Source organism: Pogona vitticeps, chromosome 4 (assembly GCF_051106095.1).
Source record: "Pogona vitticeps strain Pit_001003342236 chromosome 4, PviZW2.1, whole genome shotgun sequence".
NCBI lineage: Eukaryota > Metazoa > Chordata > Lepidosauria > Squamata > Agamidae > Pogona > Pogona vitticeps.
Window position 1 is genome coordinate 194,687,578 of NC_135786.1, and position 24,052 is coordinate 194,711,629.

Consider the following 24,052-nt stretch of genomic DNA (forward strand, 5'->3'; position numbering starts at 1 on the left):
AACTTTTTTTTTTCAGAAATCAGGAAAAACAAAGAAATTAGCTGTTCAATCCTGATATAGTTTTAAGGAATTCTTAACTGACTCCAATTTACAACTGAAGCTAAATCTGGCTGGCACTCCCATCTCAAGTAGAATCACCGAATCAACAAAAGTTACAGGAGGGTTGGCTTGGTAAGTCCTGTTCATTTAATGGGCCTACTTTACCAGCAGCCAAATAACAACTGGATTTAACCTCATATTTATTTCCAAGTAGCATTCTATATTGGCATTCTAAATATTTTCTTTATATATAATCACATCCATACCCCAAGGATACCTTTTGTTCATTCAGCAGATCTGTAATGGTCTGTGACATTTCATCCAAACTTTGCGCTGCTTTGACCAGGTTATGTAGAGCAAGTACATGCTGGTGGAGAGGTTCAAAATCACAAAGTATGGGAACCCTTAAAAATATGAAATAATTAATATAGATTATCAGAGGAGATATTAGAATATGGATTAAATCTAAAAACAATTATTCTATGATCTACAGTACTGTCTGCACATGATTATCATTCTTTGAGGATTTCAGCTTCTAATCCGAAACCATGTATTATAATATGGCACTAGTTGAGTTTACAAAAGTAAATTATAAAACAAAGACTGTTTTAAGCACTATGGGGCAGTATATAAAAAGCAGAATTTGTTTTATTTTGTTTGACCCTCAAGAATGCTCAGATTAGAGAGTTCAAGACCTTGCATGGCCAAAGAGAAGTTAATTCTTGCACTGATCGTATAAATCCTAGTTTAAATGAGTGGCACTAAACAAATAACACTTTTCCTATACCTTTAAGTACAGATTCCCTCATACCCCAAGAAGCAGACTAAGATCTAAATCAGACTAAGGAAATAGAAGTTAAGACCCAGCACTGCTTTCATGTTTTAATAAATACTGCTTTAATAACTGAAAGGCATGTTGGTTTTAATTATAGCTATAAAGATTTTTGAATAAATTAGTAGAATAAAACATATGCAGCATTTTTCACATGACAAAATCTATCTATGTAAATAGCAAAACAAGTTCATATTTAGATTTTTTCCATACAACAAACTACGTTAATGTTGCCTCAAATTTCCAACAATGAAATGCATTCTGTGGAAGTAATATATAACCTTTGAAACAGCTTTGACCATTACCGAAACACACCTCCTGGAACTTCTGCTATTCACAAATTTAATAGGCAGCTCACATTAAAATACAGCAATTAATCTTTAAGGTGCCACAGCATTTTTGTCTTCATTTTTAATGTTTCTTCTGTATTTACCTGATATGCTGCAGTTGGTCTCTGATTAGAAATACATTAGTCTATTATGACTTTGCTAACTGGATAGCTCAGTGAGTTAGGTATCTCGCTGTGAAGCCAGAGACTAGGAGTTCAGTTCCCCACTGTGCATGTCAGAAGAGCCAGGCTGTGTGGCCTTGGGTAAGCTGCACAGTCCCAAGATGCTCCTAGAAGAAGGGAATGGTAAGCCATTCCTGAGTACGCTCTACCTAGAAAACCCTGAAAAGGGTTGTCAAAAGTTGTAATTGACTTGATGGCACATGATTATAATTGTTAAGAATTATGGATTTAAAGTAATTATAATGATGATTTCAGGATGTCCGTACAATGCTAAGTGCAAATGGAATTGGGACCTTACAATAAAAACACAAGCATAGCTTTTAAAAATCTATTTTCATAAGCAGCACAGTAGTAAAGCAAAGATAAGGGTTACTTCAAATGCTACTTTCCTTGACTCTCACTCAGAAATGGTTATTAAGAATGATGACTATGGCTTGCTTCTCAGTTCAGGTAAGAATAAACTACACTACCATGTACTTCAGTCTCCACAGAAAGAAGACAGATGGTTTACTTCTAACATAGCTCTTCAAGTGCTACTCTTTGGAGTCACACATACAGGGATTTAGACTTGTGCAAAGCAGCTCTCCAGAAAATGACTAAAGCCTGTAAAAGCTTGTAAACCTTACTCATGAATGGGGAAAATAATGTGCCAATACATGCTTACAGATGTGGCAACATCTTCTCATTAACTCCAGGAAAGCCATGAGCACAAGTCAAAAACTGGGGCCGGAAAGAAAATCCTGTTACCTAAGCACAGTAGAAATCATATAATTTCCAGCAGGCTGTGGGGCATGAATGTAATAAATAAATAAATAAATAAATAAATAAATAAATAAATAAATAAATAAATAAATAAATAAATAAATAAATAAATAAATAAATAAATAAATAAATATGTTCAACACCTTTGCATAGTGTTTTACAGCATAATGCCTCCAGGAAGATCATAATACTGACATTGGACTCAGACAGGGCAGGGCAACAAGTCAAGTGGCATTAGCACAGCAATGTACCAAAAGACAGTAAGCAATGTCACAAGGGGACCTTGGGTTACTAAGTAAGCTTTGAGTAATTATACAGCAGTTATAAATAGTGAAAACAATTGAGAGGGGGAAACAGAAAAGGTCCTTCATTATATCAATGCCAGGAAGCGACCCTGAACCTTGTGGGTGTCAGATAGGAAAGAAACTGGCAGTATCCCAACTCACAATACACAGCCCACTAGACCCAGCAAAGCAAGCAGGGGCTAGAGATAGGCAACATGTGGTATTTGATGACAGACTGCTCAAAATGACTTTATGCTTGCCAAGCTAACCACTGTATCTAAATATGTATATAGCAGAAAAGAAAATCTGTGGTCTTTAAGACTATCAGATTTATTTTAACATGGGTTTCCATAGATTAGAATCCACTTTCTAAAACGCAGGGAATGCAATATTCAAGGTCTTAGTCAATATTATATGAAGTGTCATCCATGAAAGTTGGATTTTTTATGAAGAACAAATGACATTTTATAAACTACTGTTAGAAATGATTAAATAATTAAAAGAATGTATGAATATCTCTTAAATATGAAAATGGAAGATGAAGTGGTGCAAGATTGGATAATAAAATGGGTACAAAATGTTGGTCATAATATCAATTTAGAACAGTGGGCACAAATTCTCAGAATAATACCCTGTTTCCCTGAAAATAAGACCTAACCTGAAAATAAGCCCTAGTAGGATTTTTCAGGATGCTCGGAATATAAGCCCTACCCCCAAAATAAGCCCCAGTTAAGTGAAACCCCGCCATCCACCATTGTGTAGCAACCAGAAGATGACATGATTGCATTTGAACAAATGTAGATTGTTGCACATGGAAAAAAAAATAAAACATCCCCTGAAAATAAGCCCTAATGCATTTTTGGAGCAAAAATTAATATAAGACCCTGTATTATTTTCAGGGAAACACGGTATTAAATTTATAAAATCAGTAATTTTAAAGAAAAAATATATATGATGTTTTATAGATGACATATGATTCCAACTAAATTGTCCAAAATACAGTGGGGTCTTGACTTGAGAACTTAATCCATATTGGAAGGTGGTTCTCAAGTCAAAAAGTCTGTAAGTCAAGTCTCCATTGACCTACAGTGCAGTGAAAACCGATTAATCCCGTAACAGGCCGTTTTTGTTCCATTTTGGTTTTTTTTCTGGTCTGTAAGTCAAATCTCAGTCTGCAAGTCAAACCTAAATTTTGCGGCCAGAGAAGTCTGTAACTCAAAAAGTCTGTAAGTCAAGCCGTCTGTAAGTCAAGGGTCCACTGTATACAAAAATACCTCCAACAAATGTTGGAAATGTAAAATGCAGGAGAGTACTTTTTACCATATCTGGTGGAAATGCAGGGAAGCAAAAAATTACAGGAGATCAATACATGATATGATACAAAAAAATCTTATCTGATGTGATACCATTTAAACCAGAATTGTTTTTATTGAATATTATAACTGAAACTCTAGATAAAGAAATGAGATATTTGATAATACATGTAATTACGGCAGCGAGAATACTATATGGACAATACTAGAACAAAGAAGAGGTACCATCTCTGGAGGAACTGATAGAAAATATAACGAAAGTGATGGAGATGGATGTACTAACAGAAGCATTAAATGAAAGATCATTTCAGAAATGACTCAAAAAAATGGGAAGAAAATATGGATCTGAAATATGGACTGGAAAGTACAGTATAGATAAAAGAAGTATGAGAATGTCCAATGGAATGGAGAGAGTAGTAACAAGAGATAAGTCTGGAAAAACTGCTATATTGTTTACTTATGTGATTTCCCTTTTTAACATAATTAAGTAAGTGTATGTAAGAACCCCTTCGTGGATTGCTGCCTTGTCGTGGCGAAGGGGCTTGAGTAACTCAGAGAAGCTATGGGCTATGCCGTGCAGGGACACCCAAGACGGACAGGACATAGTGGAGAGTTCCGAATAAATGCAATTCACCTGGAGTACGAAATGGTAATGCCACTCCAGTATCTTTGCCAAGAACACCCCAAGAACAGAAACAAAAGGCTAAAAGATATGACGCTGGAAGATGGGCCCCTCAGGTCGAAAGGCGTCCAACATGCTACTGAGGAAGAGCGGAGGACAAATGCAAGTAGCTCCAGAGCTAATGAAGTGGTTGGGCCAAAGCCGAAAGGACGCTCAGCTGTGGACGTGCCTGGAAGTGAAAGGAAAGTCCAATGCTGCAAAGAAAAATAAATACTGCATAGGAACCTGGAATGTAAGATCTATGAACCTTGGGAAGCTGGAGATGGTCAAACAGGAGATGGCAAGAATAAACATCGACATCCTGGGCATCAGTGAACTAAAATGGACAGGAATGGGCGAATTCAACTCAGATGATTATCATATCTACTATTGTGGGCAAGAATCCCGTAGAAGGAATGGAGTAGCCTTCACAGTCAACAAAAGAGTGGGAAAAGCTGTAATGGGATACAATCTCAAAAATGATAGAATGATGTCAATATGAATCCAAGGAAGACCTTTCAACATCACAATAATCTAAGTTTATGCACCAACCACCGTTGCTGAGGAGACTGAAATTGAACAATTTTATGAAGAGGCGGGGCTGGGAAGGGGCGGGGCTACAAACAGCGAGGCAGCGAGGGAATTTGGGCTCTCCAGATTCCTGCTGCTTGCCGTGAATCCAACACCCCCCGAGAAATTGGGAGGAAGGGGGAGCCAGGAGAAGCTCCTCTGGGTTGTAGGAGGGTGGGGGTTTTCTGGGGGGGTGGAAGGCAACCACCTCTTTAGATTACCCTTTCTCCAGACAAAGGATTCCGTTGACGCCATGTTTTATGGCTGTCCTAGCTGTAAGCCCCGCGGCTGGAGGGGAAAGCAGGAGAATGTTATAAAGGACTGAACCAACAGAACTAATCAATTCCAACATTTTGTGAGTACAAAATAAATAATCTCAAACGGCTGGATGGTGTAATCCTGAAGCGGCAAAAAGGCTCTAGCCTGGAACAGATCTGTTGTTTTTTTTACTGCGTCACACCCGAAATAGAGAAGCAGATAAGGACAGAGACTTTCGTTTTCTGCTCCCTGTAAGAGGTTAATTTACAACCGAAGCTACTTATCTGTTGAGGAACTGACTTTTATTGCTTAAATACCTTACAGCTGCCGGCCGTGAAAAGTAAATAAGCTAAATTGGGGAGAATCTTCATAACAAGGAATGTCTCTTTAAATGAGGTGGATACTTGGAAATTAGGAGACAATTTTGAACACTCACCTTCCAAATAAGGAAACTTTAACACAGGATATAGTAGCGGATATAGTAAATGTTTTCCACAAAGTACAGAGGAACATTCTTGACCATCTGAATTTTCAGTTTGATGGGCTTAAGACTGTCCTCTCTGGGATGGAGGAAAAGATACAGCACTGGAACTTTCCGTCGCAACAGATTGAAACAGAAATCATCACTACACAGTCGCAACAGTTTGATGGGCTCAAGGCTGTCCTTTTTGGGATGGAGGAAGAGATACAGTACTGGAACTTTTCGTCACAACAGACTGAAACAGAGAACATCACTACACAGCTGCAAAGGAGAGAGACAAAGGAGGGGAAAGAGGCTCAGGTGGATGAGAGATGTCCGAACTTGATGGGTGTTTATGCAGATCGAAGAAGTGAGAAGGAAGAGTTGAAATATGATTACAAATTAGATATTCCTTGGCTCCAAATGGACATGAAAATTGAGGAAACTTCAAATCAGAGAGAAAATAGCCTAATAGGTTTTTATAGGTGGCATTTTAAAACTAGGGAAAAAAAGGAACTAATGTTAATTTTGATGAAATATGAAATTGGGATATCATTTTAACATAATCAATCTATAATGTGAGAGATACATAACATACCTATTCTCTGAAATATTGATATCATGTGAAATTTTGATATAGAACTTTATATGTGCATAGATTAAAAATAGAAAGTAATATAGTGTAGGAGGATAATTAACGCCTTTATAAAAAGATACTAAACACATATGAAGTATAATATGATTAGGTAGCCAATGTTAGATATGTTTGGTGTGGTTTTGCTTTGCTTTTGTTTCTCTAATGATGATGTTTTATTGCTGAAATGTGGAGTTTTACATGATGGTAGTATTGATCTTCCAAGAAATAATTGGTAGCCAAGGATGTAAGAGAAATAATTATTAGAATTAGTACAATTTTAGAACGAATGATATTTTGGAATTCTTATAAAGTAAGAAGGTTGGTACAGTCAGTTTTTTTTAAGAATGGATAACATTGTATGGAAATGCTTCCCCCCTGCCTATATATGTGGGGGTTTGTCTGTTTGTATTTTTTGATTTAGGTGTACTGTCTCTGTTTGTTTGTTTGTTTTTTGTGTAGGGTTGGTAGAGATGTTTTTTTTTGTATGTAGGAAAAAAAATCTAAACAAAATACTATTTGGAAGGAAAAAAAAACAATTTTATGAAGATTTACAACACCTTCTAGAACTGACACCAAAGAAAGATGTTCTTCTCATTCTAGGGGACTGGAATGCTAAAGTAGGGAGCCAAGAGATAAAAGGAACAACAAGGAAGTTTGGCCTTGGAGTTCAGAATGAAGCAGGGCAAAGGCTAATACAGCTTTGTCAAGAGAACAAGCTGGTCATCACAAACACTCTTTTCCAACAACACAAGAGGCGACTCAGTACATGGAAATCACCAGATGGGCAATATCGAAATCAGATTGATTATATTCTCCGCAGCAAAAGATGGAGAAGATCTATACAGTCAGCAAAAACAAGACCTGGAGCTGACTGCGGCTCTGATCATCAGCTTCTCATAGCAAAACTCAAGCTTAAACTGAAGAGAGTAGGAAAATCCACTGGGCTAGTCAGATATAATCTAAACCAAATCCCTTATGAATACACAGTGGAAGTGAAGAACAGATTTAAGGAACTCGATTTGGTGGACAGAGTGCCTGAAGAACTTTGGATAGAGACTCGTATCATTGTACAGGAGGCAGCAACAAAAACTATCCCAAAGAAAAGGAAATGCAAGAAAGCAAAGTGGCTGTCCAACGAGGCCTTAGAAATAGCAGAGAGGAGAAGGGAAACAAAATGCAAGGGAGATAGGGAAAGCTACAGAAACTTGAATGCAGACTTCCAAAGAAAAGCAAGGAGAGACAAGAGGGCCTTCTTAAATGAACAATGCAAAGAAACAGAGGAAAGTAACAGAAAAGGAAAAACCAGAGATCTGTTCAGGAAAATTGGAGATACTAGAGGAACATTTTGTGCAAAGATGAACATGATAAAGGACAAAAATGGGAGGGACCTAACAGAAGCAGAAAACATCAAAAAGAGGTGGCAAGAATACACAAAGGAATTATATCAGAAAGATTTGGATATCCCGGACAACCCAGACAATGTAGTTGCTAACCTTGAGCCAGAGATCCTGGAGAGTGAAGTCAAGTGGGCCTTAGAAAGCCTGGCTAACAACAAGGTCAGTGGAGGTGATGACATTCCAGTTGAACTATTTAAAATCTTAAAAGATGATGTTGTTAAGATGCTACATTCAATATGCCAGCAAGTTTGGAAAACTCAACAGTGGCCAGAGGATTGGAAAAGAGCAGTCTACATCCCAATCCCAAAGAAGGGCAGTGCCAAAGAATGCTCCAACTACCGTACAATTGCACTCATTTCACACGCTAGCAAGGTTATGCTCAAAATCCTCCAAGGTAGGCTTCAGCAGTATGTGGACCGAGAACTCCCAGAAGTACAAGCTGAATTCTGAAGGGGCAGAGGAACTAGAGACCAAATTGCAAACATGTGTTGGATTATAGAGAAAGCCAGAGAGTTCCAGAAAAACATCTACTTCTGCTTTATTGACTATACAAAAGCCTTTGACTGTGTGGACCACAGCAAACTATGGCAAGTCCTTAAAGAAATGTGAGTGCCTGACCACCTTGTCTATCTCCTGAGAAACCTATATGTGGGACAGGAAGCAACAGTTAGAACTGGATATGGAACAACTGATTGGTTCAAAATTGGGAAAGGAGTACGACAAGGCTGTATATTGTCCCCCGGCTTATTTAACTTATATGCAGAATACATCATGTGGAAGGCTGGACTGGAGGAATCCCAAACTGGAATTAAGATTGCCGGAAGAAATATCAACAACTTCCGATATGCAGATGATACCACTCTGATGGCAGAAAGTGAGGAGGAATTAAAGAACCTCGTAATGAGGGTGAAAGAGGAGAGTGCAAAAAATGGCCTGAAACTCAACATCAAAAAAACTAAGATCATGGCCACTGGTCCCATCACCTCCTGGGAAATTGAAGGGGAAGATATGGAGGCAGTGACAGATTTTACTTTATTGGGCTCCATGATCACTGCAGATGGAGACAGCAGCCACAAAATTAAAAGACGCCTGCTTCTTGGGAGGAAAGCGATGACAAACCTCAACAGCATCTTAAAAAGCAGAGACATCACCTTGCCAACAAAACTCTGAATGGTCAAAGCTATGGTTTTTCCTGTCGTGATGTATGGTAGTGAGAGCTGGACCATAAAGAAAGCAGACCGCCAAAGAATTGATGCCTTTGAATTGTGGGGCTGGAGGAGGATCTTGAGAGTCCCCTGGACTGCAAGGAGAACAAACCTATCAATTCTAAAGGAAATCAACCCTGAGTGCTCACTGGAAGGACAGATCCTGAAGCTGAGGCTCCAGTACTTTGCCCATCTCATGAGAAGAGAAGACTCCTTGGAAAAGACCGTGATGTTAGAAAAATGTGAGGGCAAGAGGAGAAGGGGACGACAGAGGATGAGATGGCTGGACAGTGTCTGCGAAGCAACCAACATGAAATTGACACTACGGGAAGCAGTGGAAGATAGGAGGGCTTGGCATGCTCTGGTCCATGGGGTCACGAAGAGTCGGACACGACTAAACGACTAAACAAAATGATGTAAGAATACTTTCGCTCTCTGGAATTTTACCCTTTCCCCATCCCTTCCTTATTCCCTTGTACCCACACCGCAATCCTTATCCCTACTGAAAATGAATAAAAACTTTATAAAAAAACCCCGCTAGCCTTTTTCTTTTATGTTGAAAGACTAGCACAGCAATGTGTTTTAGATATGTATGTACATCTTTCTCTTTCTGTACATACACAATGATATTATAACATATAATAGAAAGCATAGAATTTTCAAAATTAACTCCATGATCATCATGTCTTTGATCTATCATAGTTTGATGTGCAGAAACAGAGGACTACAGCTGAGAAAGCCCTACATCTAATCTTTCAAAGCAATTATCTTATAAAACTGAGAAATGGAATTGCCTGACCCCACTCCATAATTAAGTACAAGATTCTTGCAATCTCCATGGTGAAAGGAGTGGGATGAACACCACTGTACCATAATAGAAGAATTGTTTTCTCTAGTAAAGAGACTTAAATTAATCTGAAGTGATGCTGCAAGAACTGATCGATTTTCGGCTTGAAAAGGCCACAAGTAGTAGTGGAATATAAGGTTACAGATCTGTAGTTAAATATTCTGCTTCTCATGCTGCTCCAGTGAGTATATTTGCAGTCTACATTAAAAGGGGCAGGTACCAGTAAAAATAGCTAAAAAGGAACATTTGCCAAAGGAAATGTATTTGTCATATACGTAGCAAACGTTCATAAACTACAATAACCTGTGCCAGCTCACTATTAGCAAAACATATGAACAGTATAGCCTGCTGCAAATCAGTAGGGACTAATCTTTCAGCACTAACTGGAATGATGTGATTTGAGGACAGAACATCTGAAAATCTGCTTCCTGTTGTATGGGTCTGGTCCATTTCTGGGCATAGTTCAAAGAGTTGGTTCTAGCTTATAAAGCTCTAAACCACTTGGGCCCAAGCTATTTCAAGGACTGCATCTCCCCTTATGAGCCTGGTCAGGTGTTAAGATCATCAGGAGAGACCTTTCTCTTGGTCTCAATGCCATCACAGGTGTGTTTGGTGGGGACACGGGAGAAAGTCTTCTCTTTTGCTGCTCCTAGGCTTTGGACGTCCTTACCACAGAAGGTCAGACTGGCCCCATCTTTCCTGTCCATCCACAAGCAGGCCAAGACCTTTTCCTTCAGGAAAGCTTTTCCCCAGTGACTAGCTGCCTGAGTGTGGTTGTAAAACAGGTGCCTTGCTGCTTTCAATGTGTTTCTGGCGTTGTTTCTGTTTACTGTATTACAGTGTTCCATTTGACTGTTTCTAGTATTTTTATACTTCCCATTTTTAGCTTTAAATACTGTATTTTAAGCTGCCTCGACTCCTTTTAAAGAAAAAAGGCATTATATATATTCATTCCATCTGTTACATGCCCATCTCCTAGAGACTGATGGATATCTAAAATGAGGCATTTTAGGTAGCAGGAGCCTGTTGCAAAACTCTCTTCTGAGGGAAATTATATTATCCTTCCTCTTTGCTGTTCTTTAGAGAACTGATAAAAGCAATATTGTTCCACCAAGCTGTTAACAGTTAATACAACAAACAGTTTCTTTTGATAGTGGCTGTCTATATTGTTCAATTCTTTGTGCTTTATTCCTTTACTGCTTTCATTTATACATTATTTTCAGTGCTCCGTGACTTGTGGGGCAACAAAGAGCTCCAACATATTGGTGTACACTTTATGAACAGTTTGCAAGTTCTATTCACTAACTTAGAAATGCTGCATTTGTTCAGAAATATATGACTGGGGCTGACAAGAAGATGCTTCAAAAATTGCTCAAGAAAAGAAGAAAGGTACAACAACCACCCCTTTTGCAATAGTAAATCTTAAAATGGTTTCTTGAATCTTGAATATGCAACAATCTGGAAGTTTGGAAGTAACTGAATCATGATTAACGGCTGCCAAGTAATACTGCTTATCATCTGAAATTGTTTTGACCATTCCATGGTATCTAAGGATGATTGTCTTGTAAATGGCAAATACCATTGTGACCAAATGGACAGAAAGGCTGGATTTCTAAGATCTTGTACATCAGAGTAAGATGGCTGAGATAAGCCAAGAAATGCTTAAGGATTGCAATGTCTGAAATGTATATGTATAACACATGTGGAAACAACAGATCCATAGTTCAGTAAAACTATTGTACAGTAGCAGTAACATCTCTGCATTCTGAGCTGACTAATGTACAATGAGATTTCTTCCAGTGACAAATACTGTATTTTTCCATGTATAAAATGATACTTTTGGCTAAAATCTTTAGACTAAAAATTGAGGGTCGTCTTATACATGGAAGCTGAGGAGAGAACAAAAACAAGTGGAGGGGGAAAGGATCAAAGCTATCCTACAGCCCTTTGATCCTTGCTTTTCCCCTCCACTTCCTAAGCTCCGTGGGGCTTAAGAAGTGGTGGGGAAAGCAGCAATCAAAGTAATCCTGCATCCCTTTCATTGCTGCTTTTCCCCTCCTTCTCCTAAACCCTGTGGGGCTTAGGAAGTGGAGGGGAAACCAGAGATCAAAATGATCTTGCAGCCCTTTGATCCCTGCTTTTCCCCCCCTTTTGCTAAGCTCCAGGCTTAGGAAGGGGCAGGGAAAGCAGTGATCAAATTTTCTAATTTGGGGTTTAAAAAGTGGGGGTCATCTTATATATTGGGGTCTTATACACAGAAAAATATGGTAGCTTTAGCCTGTAGAAAATCAGGAATCACTGCCAAGATAAATATCCCTCTATCTCTTACAGCAGTGAGGAGAACATAGCACTAGCATTAGAATAGCTAGACAGAGCCATTACAGTGGAAAAGTCATGTTGTTTAATGCTATTACCCAGCAAAGCACAAAACCTAGAATCTGACACTGACATGCTTATTAAGTCGAACAGTCTTTCTCTACTGGCTGAGAATGGTCAAGTGTGGGTAAAAAGGGATGTCAAAAGGATATACAAAAAATAAAAGCTAAAGTAGACAGATTGTCTAATGAAATAAAGAAGTTATGAAAAGAAAAACTCAACAGTGTGAGATGAACTATTTTTCAAGGAGTACTATAAAAGCATTCTGAAGCTCTGGAAGCCACTGGAAAGAAACGACAGAAAGATTTTTTGGCCCATCCAGAGACATGCTGAGTTGCAGGGCGCCCTTCTCAAGAGAAGATGCTCAATGGGCTCTAAGATCTACAAGTGCTGCAGACTATGAGACAGGGCACATGCTAAATTAAGCACGTTTGTTTCGTGTTGTTTCATGCCATCAAGTCCCATCTGATTTATGGTGACCCAACAGGGTTTTCAAGGTATGTGAAATATTCAGAGAGTGGTCTTGCCATTGCTACCCAGCCTTCCCAGTGACTTTTCATTGCTGAGCAGGAATTTCAATCAAGCTCTCCTGGGAGTACTGTAGTCTATCCACTACAGTACCCTGCATCTGGGCACTTACAACTGTGCTACTCGACATCCAGACTCTAATGCAGTATTTTAAAACTGCATGAGAAAGGCTGCACAGAGACTCAGTCAAACACAATACATTAACATGCCTTTTAACTCTGAAACTCATGAGCAATTACCACGAGGTCAGAAGTGTTAAGGTAACTTCAGGGCTCACCATCAACGTTTTGCCATTTTTCTTGCTGTTGCTCATCTTGAAGCAGTCAGACACCCTTTATCCAGAGATCTAATAATACACTCTGATCAATATTCTACCCAACCCATATCACTAAGAAATTAAACTTACCTGAGTAATGGTTGTACTTCTGAAGGACAAAAGGACTGCAAAAACTGCAAGTCAGATAACGAGATATCAGGAAGCTCACTATCAAACTTGCGAGGTTTTCGGGTCTGTTTATAAAATAAATTGTACATATAAATATGACAAATAGGCAAATGGGGGAACATTTAAAGTTTATCAACAGCTGCCAAAAACTGAGGCAATTAACAGATGACATCAAGTCTATATGGGGAAAAAGAAAGTTTTAACACTGCATATAATACATTATGATATAAAATGATGCACAACAGGAGGAAAAATCCTAACCTCATATACAGTGGTGCCTCGCTAGACAGTTACCTCGCATGACAGTTTTTTCGCTAGACATAGACTTTTTGCGATCACTATAGTGATTTGCAAAACAGTGATTCCTATGGGGGAATTTTGCTGGACAATCTTTGGTCCCTGCTTCGCAAACCGATTTTCGCTAGACGATGATTTTGACAGCTCCCTCCGTGCTCGCAAAACAGGTGTTTTCGGGACCTAAGCTTCGCAAGACAGTGATTTAAATAGCTGATTGGCTGTTCCCAAAACGGCTTTCCTATAGCCGATCCACGCTAGAGAACAACAATTCTTCCCCATTGGAATGCATTAAACAGGTTTCAATGCATTCCAATGGGGAAATGCTTTTCGTTAGACAATGATTTCGCTAAACAGCGATTTCAGTGGAATGGATTATCATCGTCTAGCGAAGCACCACTGTACTATGATGGAAACTGAATTACTGTGATGAGTAAAAGTCATGAAGGGCAGTTTAATGGAAAATGGCAATAGTGTGGAAGAGCAAATTCCAAACTAAAGACAGAGAACAAAAGAAACATATTCGTAAAATATTTGGGTATGAAAGAAACAGAAGGAGCTACCAACTTCTTCCATATGGTATCTATTTCAAATCGTTTGGAAGAAGCTAGCTGTCTTTGTTTAAAATACTCACACAAAAGGATGGAGGCCAAGCATCAAGTCCCCTGAACAAACGATTTCTTAGAAAAGATTTCCCTGTACACAGAAATAAATATAATTTCTTTTATTCATACATACCAGAAAATCTAATAATACTGAAGTGAAATGCAGTGGCTATATATACAGATAAGCATACCCATTTTTTCACTTCGTGAATGAACTGTTTTTCCAGTGGAGATAGACAGAAGGCTATGATATGCAAGGAAAAGGCAAGTCAACATGCTCAGATCTCAGGGACATCCCCTCAGATCAAAATGCACTGCATTCTTATGCTTCTGGTGTTGTTCTTCCTTTCTCTCTCAACCAATTTCACTTAAATTTCAGTAACAAATATTTATCAATAAAAACTCATGATCATTTGTGCTCTGTTACAAACAGAAAAAAATAAATAACTAACTCTAAAGGAAAATTTCAGAATGGTAGCTGTGTTGGTTTGTTGTAGCAACAGTATTGTTCTAAGGCATGTTAAAGACCAACAAGTTTTGTCTGGCATAAACTTTTGTGGACTGCAGCCTTCCTCATCAGATGCATAGGACACCTTATGACAAATAAAACTTGTTAGTCTTTAAGATGCCACAGGACTGTTGGTATAAGTCAAAAGCCTACTTAAGGTTCCCTATACAGAATACATTCAAGTGCATTATGTGGAGCTATGTTAGCACACTGTACACTGTCTCTGTGCAGTTTTATACTGCATTAATATTTTCCTCACATTGTTAAGGTGGAAGATACTGTCTGTATCAGTGATGACTGAAAGGAAAATGTGTATGTTCATGTCTTGGTCCTGCACTTACAGAAGATGGTAAATTCTCCCATTTGGAACACTTCTACCCCATTCTGCCTTCCACTGCTCCATTACTCTGATATATGCAATGAAACGGACAGGAAGAAAAGTGACCAGGGCAACAGAGCACAGGGAGATAAGATGAAAAACATCTTCTCTTTCTCCTCCTCCTCCTCCTCTCCCTATCACATAACTAACTTTTTCATGCATGGAATTATAAATGACTAGGAGGAAACCTGTGAATAAATATGGCTGATAACTGGGACTAACAGTTTGCTTGAGTAATCAGCCACTACACATCAACTAACCAAGAGAAGGGTCATGTCACGCTGCAGTTTACATCAACCTCTATGTGACGGATAACATGTATAACCCAGGCTTCCAAGACAGAAGTGCTACCTCAGTCAATGTTATAATATTATTTATGTCACTGTAGCTTGAGGGAGGAAAAGAACTTTTTAAAAAATACTTACTAAATAATTTCCCAAAAGATTCCCTTTTGGCCTTTTCTGCATCATAAAGATGTTTCCCATCTTTTATTAATGCACCAGCCCACTATTAAAAAAAAAGTATTTCAGTTAATCACATATGCATATCTACATGCAAACAAGGATCATCTTATTTCCTCTAGTCTTTCAAAGGTTTGATGTAGAAATTATCTATCCAAGTTACTTACCTCCCTGTAGTGTTTTACAAACATTTTTCTTCTTACAACTTCAACAACAGCCAAACAGTACATCTGAGGAACATTACTAAGTTTCTCTACGATCTTCACTCTTTCTAAGAGCTCTGTTACAAGACGTAGCAAGGCTTGCAGCTTTTCTCCATCTTGGTCAGCATGAAGCATTACAAAGCAACACCACCTATGGAGTATAATGTTTCACTGAAGCATACTGGATTGACATCATTTAAGAAAAATAGTAATATAATAATTTTAGAACTGCAGAGCTAGAACAGATATGATCTAATGAATAGCTCAAGGGTTTAGATATTGCTTGAGAGTTCAGTTACCCACTGTGCTTCCTTGACAAGGTTGGATACAATGATCCATAGGCTCCCTTCCAAACCTGCAATTCTAGGATTAGATTATTAAATTAGATTAAATCCTATCATCATGTCCAGCTCTTTGTCAAGGAGGCACAGTGGGATAGCAAACTCCCCACTTCTGGCTTGGCAACCAATACATATACCACAAAGGTATCAAAACCCTCTCACATATGTTTTAACCTGAACAGTTTTTTTTCAGATGCTTATTTATAAAACAAAAGTAGTCAGCATTAGTGATTGACACCTTTGATTCAACATCTAGCAAAAATATATATAGGAGAATGCCAAAGACAAGTCACACAAAGTTAAATTTGTCTGTTCTGTATATGTAGTTGTTCTGCTTTAAAAAGTAAAAGTTAAAAAATTGTGTGAAGTCCCCAAGGAGGCTAATTTTATATCTAATACCAAGTTCTGCCCTCATGCAGATTCCAAAATTATTTTACTATAAATCACATTAAAGGCTAAATAGTTTTTTTGAACTTCTCATAGGTGCTAAGTAAATACCCTTCTAGTCCAAAACTAAGAGCACAGAAAGATTGTCAAATTGATAAATTCACACCTGACAAGATTCCATCTAGGTACAAGAGTCCACGCTCTTAGATTTCTCTTGCAAAAAGTACACAATAGTCAAAATCCTCTTGTGTACCTTTGTAAACAGTGCATCCTTTAAAGATATGAAACAAATAATATCTATGGAGATTCCTTAACTCAAAGCAATATGCCTCCAACTGCTACACCACTTGTATTACCATAACAAGATTATTTTTAATCTGAGTATCTAGACAACATTAGCTAGCAATATAGCTACATGATTGGAGAAAAGCATATATAATCTGCTGCATGTTTACACACATGTGCACACACACTCAAGAGCTGATTGAGTGCACTGAGCTTGTTCTTATTACACTCAGAACTGTGTTACAGAAACTGAATACTATCCATTTTAAAATCAATTAATGACTAAATTCTTCTTCCCGGAGTTCTTTAGATACAGCTAAAAAACAAAACTCGCATTGCTTCAGTTCAAGCTCATGCAATAATATGCTGGAATCTGGAAGCATTTGAGGTGGAAGACTAAAACTGTAATGACTAACAAACACGACAAAAACTTTATGACAAAAACTTACTTCAGTCGAACCTGTAGATTATTTGCAAGTTCTTGTTTGGCAGTAGTGCATTTCTGCTTAATATCTAAAAGCTTCCGGTGATTAGTTAACATAATCATCAATTGATTTGCATGACTCAAGCACAGATCAGGTAACACAGAAGGATCTTTCAAGTTCTCTGCTCTCTTCTGATTAGCCAAAAATCCCTATCAGAAAACAGAACTTCAAAATTCACTCATATGACAAGAAATGAAAACATATATTGTTTTTTATGTTACACAAAATCACTTAGTATAGTCCTTAAATTACTCTTCATTGGTATCTAATATCTCAGAACTTCTCATTCAAAAAAAAAAAAAAAACCAACCACAAAGTTGGTTGAAATATAGATGAACTATGAATAATTTCCAGCAGATAAATGGAAACTGCAAATCCATGTATATATTTACATGTATCCACAAAATTATATGTTAAATTATACATCTGCAAAAAAAAATGTAACCCGAATAATATTCTGTCAAATATGCTGCTTCAAACATTGAAAACCAGGACAATGCTATCACTTCAAAGATGTTACTTTTATTTTATTTTTTCCTCCTAGACTTAAATATAACAATGTTAAACAGAGAAAACATTTATTTATTTATTGAACTTATATACCGCCCCATAGCGCTGCAAGCACTCTCCGGGCGGTTTACAGTTTCATTATACAGGCTACACATTGCCCCCCCAGCAAGCTAGGTACTCATTTTACCGACCTCGGAAGGATGGAAGGCTGAGTCAACCTTGAGCCGGCTACCTGGGATTTGAACCCCAGGTCGTGAGCACAGCTTTAGCTGCAGTACAGCATTTTAACCACTGAGCCACGAGGCTCATTGCACTCGGAGGAAGCCTGTTGTCTTTCACATTTCTGGAAGGTGCATGTATTGCTTCTTATAAGCATTAGGCATGATGCTGCTGTTGTACAGGAATCTACATCAAACTTCCTCTCTGCTCATAGTAAAGAATTAGGAATCCATAAGAACATCATCATTCGTTCCACTGTCTGCATTCATTGTATTAAGATGTTCGGAATTACTTGGTTTAGAAAAGTAACATGTTTTTTAACAATGTATTTATTTATTTATTTATTTATTTATTTATTTATTGGACTTATATACCGCCCCATAGCGCTACAAGCACTCTCCGGGCGGTTTACAATTTTTAATTATACAGGCTACACATGTACTGAATTCTATAACACTTTTGCAACTTATTTATACAAAGCAGCATTTTATTAAGTGTTCAGCAAAAGTTTCCAGGATGACTAACAATAAAAACTTAAAACCAGAAAATAATAAAAACAAGAAATATAAAAGTATTCATTAAAAGCTCACGAAAAAAACAATGTGAACAAAACGCTTCTGGTAATCTTAAAACTATTCAATTTATTTCAGTGTCGGTGCCCGTGTGGATTACAAAGTGGACCACTGTATAATCCATTAAAATAAACATTGAAAAAGATAATGTGTCTGTCTACAGTTTTGGGGTTTATTATATGTGCTGGAACAGATAATATGGGTACGTCTATTAAAACAAAAATGCCTGTTGCACCCAATGGTCCAAATCTAATAAAGCCAGCAGCAAAATGTGCCTGAGATAAAATGCTCATTCAATTGGGAAACATCACTGAAAAAACACATCCCACAAACTTTATCCACATTAGAGAACTAATATATATGTGGAACTACATTTGAAATTATTTAACATTCATAATCACACAGAGATGTCAATTAATACTAACAGTTTGGGGTTCAAAATCTAATAAGATAATATGCCAACTGCACACATTCTTAACTGTTGCCATATTATCAATCCTTCAGAAACGCTGAAGTCAGCCTCCTGAAAAAAATGTGGGGGCACTAGTCAGAGTCCATGCTTTTGCATGTCGTACATTCCATGTCTAATTCTTGGCACCCCCAGTTTAAAGGAGACACAGACACCAGTTGTCTCATGAAGAATACAAGAGCATCACTCATAAACAAAATTTTACAACAACAGCAATAAAAGCCTTATTTTCAACTGAAATACAAGCAAAGTAGCACAAGCTTAGCATTACATTTAATTTACAAGTTGAGTAGAACTAGCTTTATGATATATTGCCACCTATTGACTATACCAAAAAGATGTAATACAAAACTTACAATGTTATGTGCAAGCTATTCTCCTACTTTCTTTTGTATTTCTTTCCTTTTAACATCACATCTACTTACAGAATAAATTAAAAACTTAAATAAAAACAGTGCAGCCATTATTGCACATTATTTTTACTCTCTGACCGAAATTTCAGCCTTCATTTCACCAGTTATTTCAACCACAAAGTTGTAGAAAAAGGGAGACGTACAGATAAGCTACATATACAAATCCCATAGTGTCTAAGGTTTTAAATATAGATTTCTACATCACTATGTATATTAGTAAGCAATTTTCTTTATAACCTTGACTCTGAGCCCAGATTTAAAGGATGGATTTAATGGTGAATGTTCCTTCTGGTCATTGGGGACCAAAATGGTTATCTCTTCCCTAAAGAGAAGCACGGCAAAGACAAATTTCTGCTATAGACTAAGGAGGAAGAAATTCCCTATCAGTAACTGATCTTGCCATTAGCAATGCATATTAATTCAGCATAGCCAGCACAGAAAACCCTGAACATTCAACAATACTAAATAGGAGCCAAAAACCATGGACAAGAAGAGGCTGAGATGACCACTCTGTAAATGTCCTCCACTGGGGTTTGGGAATTTGGCCATCACCTCACACAATGCATGAGCAGTCCCTCTGATCTAAGGTGATACATTTGATCAACACTAACTGAACAGCAGAACACCTGTTTCCAACATTCCAAAGTGGATAAAAGGCTTTTATTTTATTTTATTTTATTTATTTATTTATTTATTTATTTATTTGTTTGTTTGTTTATTTATTTATTTATTTAATATGCTGCCCACAGTACCCAAAGGTCTCTGGGAGGCTTTTTAACATATTGTTAACCTGAGATGCAAAACAAAAGAGCCTAGTGGCGCAGTGGTTAAACCGCTGTATTGCAGCCAAAACTGTGCTCACGACCTGGGGTTCAATCTCAGTTAGCCAGCTCAAGGTTGACTCAGCCTTCTATCCTTCCAAGGTTGGTAAAATGAGTGCCTGGCTTGCTGGGGGGGGGGGGGCAATGTGTAGCCTGTATGTTTAACTTGTAAACCGCCCAGAGAGTGCTTGAAGCGCTATGCGGCGGTATATAAGCAGCACGCTTTGCTTTAGTCTTTAAGGTATTTGTATTTTTATTGGTTTGTTTTGTTTTATTCTGGTATTGTACTACAAGTTGGTATAGACCAACAAAGCTATATTTTTTATAACAAGGCTTTTATTCTAAACTACTATATAAAGTTAATACACTGACCATGTTCTAAAATGATTTCAATCAAGATCTAAGGAACAGCTTGGTAAGGATAATGGTAATTCATGTAGTTCTGTTAAGAAAAATCTTTTCCACACATGGGAGTTATATAGGGAGAGAGTGCACTTCCTAACCCTACCCTTACATCTCTCTGAATTATCCTTTCTCTCACACACAGATGCACAAATATTTACAACCAGATTTCATCTCTACAAAGTAATACATGTTCAGCTGACTGTATTATACATATTTAAACATGTTCCTCTCAGTTTGGATCCATATTCAAATATGCTGAGCACCTATATATATTCAGCAGATGATGACAATAAATTCCTTCACAATCACCACTGCTCAGGCCACCCAAGTTACAGGCAAGAGCAGCAGGAATGCAAAACACCTGAGTCAGAACCAGGACACATGACCTACCTGCCTGCCTAAATACAATTTGCATAGAAGGGATTTTCCGAATATTACATCTTCACCTGTTTGGTTTTCTAGCTGCTTCTAAAAATGAAGCAAGTTTCAAAAGCATATAGTGATATGAGAGTGCTTTAAACTGGACATACTACAAGTAGTTTTTCAAATTCCAAACACTGTGGTTTGCTGCATACTATAATTACAGACCCACTGTATGACTGTTTACTCAGAATCCACTTTGCTTGGAAACAGATGACAAAGCGGTGGAGGTCTTCTAGTGCCAAAAAGGCATGTTCTCTCATCTCAGCCAATCACATTTGTGAGACCCCCAGCTATAACTATGAGTCACTCACTTAACATCAGCAGCCACCTTCCACTGAAGTATAATCTGTTCCTGCATTTGTACCTTTCACTGTGTTAGTCTTAGGGACAAACTTTACATCTCTGTACATAATGTTTTTGGTTTAAGCACAAATATCAGACATGAGTTAGTGAGTGATAAGGGGGGGGAACCTGTAAAACTGAAAAGGAACATAATCTCTTTTTCAAAATAACCCAAGGTAAATTCAGAAGTAATTTAAAAGAAGGAGGAAGTCAGATGAAAGAAATTAAAAAATAATAATTGGGTAAGACTAAGCAAGACTGCCTCCAAGCCAAAAATTTGATGTGTGTACATTCAGACTGCAGCTCCCAGAACTCCCCTGGGGAATATTTGGTGCTACAGCTGCAAACACACAAATATGCTATCAAAAATGGCAGTGCCATTTTCATCTACTACTCTGCAGACAAATAACTCAAATGGCACTACTGGGAATGCAGTTATGTTTCCCTATAATATTTTTGCACTACTATCATTTCATGTTCTTACAATTACACAAAGCACAGAATAATTTAATTTTGGTGATGTATGCCAGGCCCGCATCCTACAAAAACAAGCTATAAATGTTTTTCCAGGTGGACAAGCTCCATCTGAGAACTGAAGCATGGCCATTTCCTTGATTAGCATCTATTGTGTTTTTGGACGTCCTTGTCTTCTCCCTCATAGCTGTATATTCTATATACAGTAAAGAAGGAATTCCCTAACAAATCCCAATCAATAAGAAGCAACCCAACCAGGTCTACTTTATCAATTTTGCCTATATGGTATTATCCAAAGCATTTGTGTACAGTCAGAAAAGTCAATCATACAATCTAATAAAGCACTATTCATAGCCTGATTAGATCGAATCTGTTCATCTGGGCAGAATGGAACTATGAAAACTGATTTTTTCAAAAATTAAAGTTTTAACATATCACAGAGAAACAATGCATCAGCAAACAGTCATACCCCAAGGAACTGGTGATATTACCTGAGCAAGTTCTTTTTGTTCATTTACCAGCCTGCTACAGCTAGCTATCATCTGGTCCAAAGCATAAAGCCTGTCCTCAAGTCCCTTAATGGCTTTCATATTTTGATTATCTAACTTGGCAATTGTTTGTCGACAGTCTGCCAAAAAAGGCTGAATAATCCTTGGATCCAGCTGAAAAACAAGGACAAAAAATTAAAAAGAACACATGAATGAGTGAGGGATACATGAATATGAAATATAGTGCAAATGAAACAGACATAACAACAATGGTCAGCCATTTCCTTGAAGAAAACCAGCAAATTATTTATTAAAAAAATATATTACAGAGAAGACAAGGCTAGCTCTGTTGCTCATGTGAAAACCTCTTAAAAAATATATTAGGGCCATCATTTTACGAGACCATCGCAAACGTCATAAAATAGAATAGTATACAGGCATTCAGTTGAATGCTGAATAAAAGCTTTTATCTTCTCTGACATTTTGGCTTTCTGATAAAAGCACTGCCCAGTGAAATAAAAGCTACAAAATGTTACTGTGCTGCTTCTTATGTTTAACAAAGCTGATCACATGCCTTCTTTAGACACAGCTAACGTTCAAACGAGTCAGAAATAAACTGGTCATGGTGATGTTTAAGAATCGACTAAAATGGATGATTAAGACAGAAACAGATTTGTAAATAAAATTAATGTAGGACGGTAAATGTTAAACATCTGGTTGTCCACCATTTTTTATTATTTATTAATTTGATTAGTACTATTATTTTATTAATTGATGCTATTTATTTATTTATTTTCCTTTGTACATGGAGTCAATTGGGAAGTGAGGCTAGAAGTAAAGTGAGGCGATAATGTCTATTAAACTCAACTGTCATAACCAGATTTCTACTGATCTGCAGCAGGGAGGAGCACTTCTTGTATAGTTATTCAAATGTTTTGTAGAGAGGGAAGGAGTACTTTTTTTCAGTTTTGATGTTTTGTGTTAATTGAGTTATTTAGGTTTGTTATATTTTATATTATTTCTTTAAAAACTAAAGAAAAGTATAATTTGCATGGTCTTTCTTTATTCATATTAGAGCACTGCACAATCTAAAAATATGGACACATGAAATATAGGTGAAGTTAAAAACAAATTAAAATGTTTTTGACCAGAAGCAGAATATTCCAACTGTGTTATCTTGGCTATTTGCTTGATCTTCTATTGTACACATGGTAGGGCATAAACTGGATATACCTAAGTGCTGTATTGATTGAGTTTCTCCACAATCACAGAAAATTTGCCCCATTTTACTTTATTTTTTGAACTTCCTACTTCACTTTGAATTCAAACATATAAAAAAGTCATAGATGAAATTATATCATTCATCCATCTATCCTAGCAGCATACAAATTTAATAGTAAGAAAGTTTCCCAAGGGTTTAAACCCTTTTAAGTAAGTTAATTTTTCTAATCATTGCTACCAAGGATTTTTTTTCCCCCATGGAGATACTGTGGACTGAACTTGATATGTTCTGTATACCAATCTGGTACTCTCTCACTGAGTACAGTATATGCCTTTCCTCACCTCTAGAACTGGGAAATGGTCCAGCCTATAGACAATGGGCCTGCAGCATGGAACAGATCAGGTTTGGGAGAGGACAAATAATCTTTTTTAATATTATGAGATCAAGAAAATAATATTTGCCCTAACATTGGAAATAAACATAGTGGCAGGAACATAAATAAGCCTATAAAACAACACATCCCAACCTTGAGTCCCCAGATGTTCTTGGACTACAACTCCCAGAAATCCTGGCCAGCACAGCTAGTGGTAAAGGCTTCTGAGAGTTTTAATCCAAGAACAT

At 37.4% G+C, this 24,052-nt stretch overlaps 1 protein-coding gene across 3 annotated transcripts in view; it reads right to left on the bottom strand.

The window, feature by feature from the left end:
- The window catches only part of RB1CC1 (RB1 inducible coiled-coil 1), a 93,077-nt gene that overhangs the window by 40,613 nt on the left and 28,412 nt on the right, over positions 1-24,052 (bottom strand). For all 3 annotated transcript variants that reach the window (XM_020795970.3, XM_020795969.3, XM_078393741.1), the window contains 7 exons: positions 22,213-22,383; positions 17,038-17,222; positions 15,540-15,726; positions 15,337-15,418; positions 14,054-14,115; positions 13,087-13,190; positions 317-443 (listed from right to left, as the gene is read on the bottom strand). In XM_020795970.3, the coding sequence (XP_020651629.2) occupies positions 317-443; positions 13,087-13,190; positions 14,054-14,115; positions 15,337-15,418; positions 15,540-15,726; positions 17,038-17,222; positions 22,213-22,383 (918 nt within the window). The remainder of the gene's footprint in view (positions 1-316; positions 444-13,086; positions 13,191-14,053; positions 14,116-15,336; positions 15,419-15,539; positions 15,727-17,037; positions 17,223-22,212; positions 22,384-24,052) is intronic.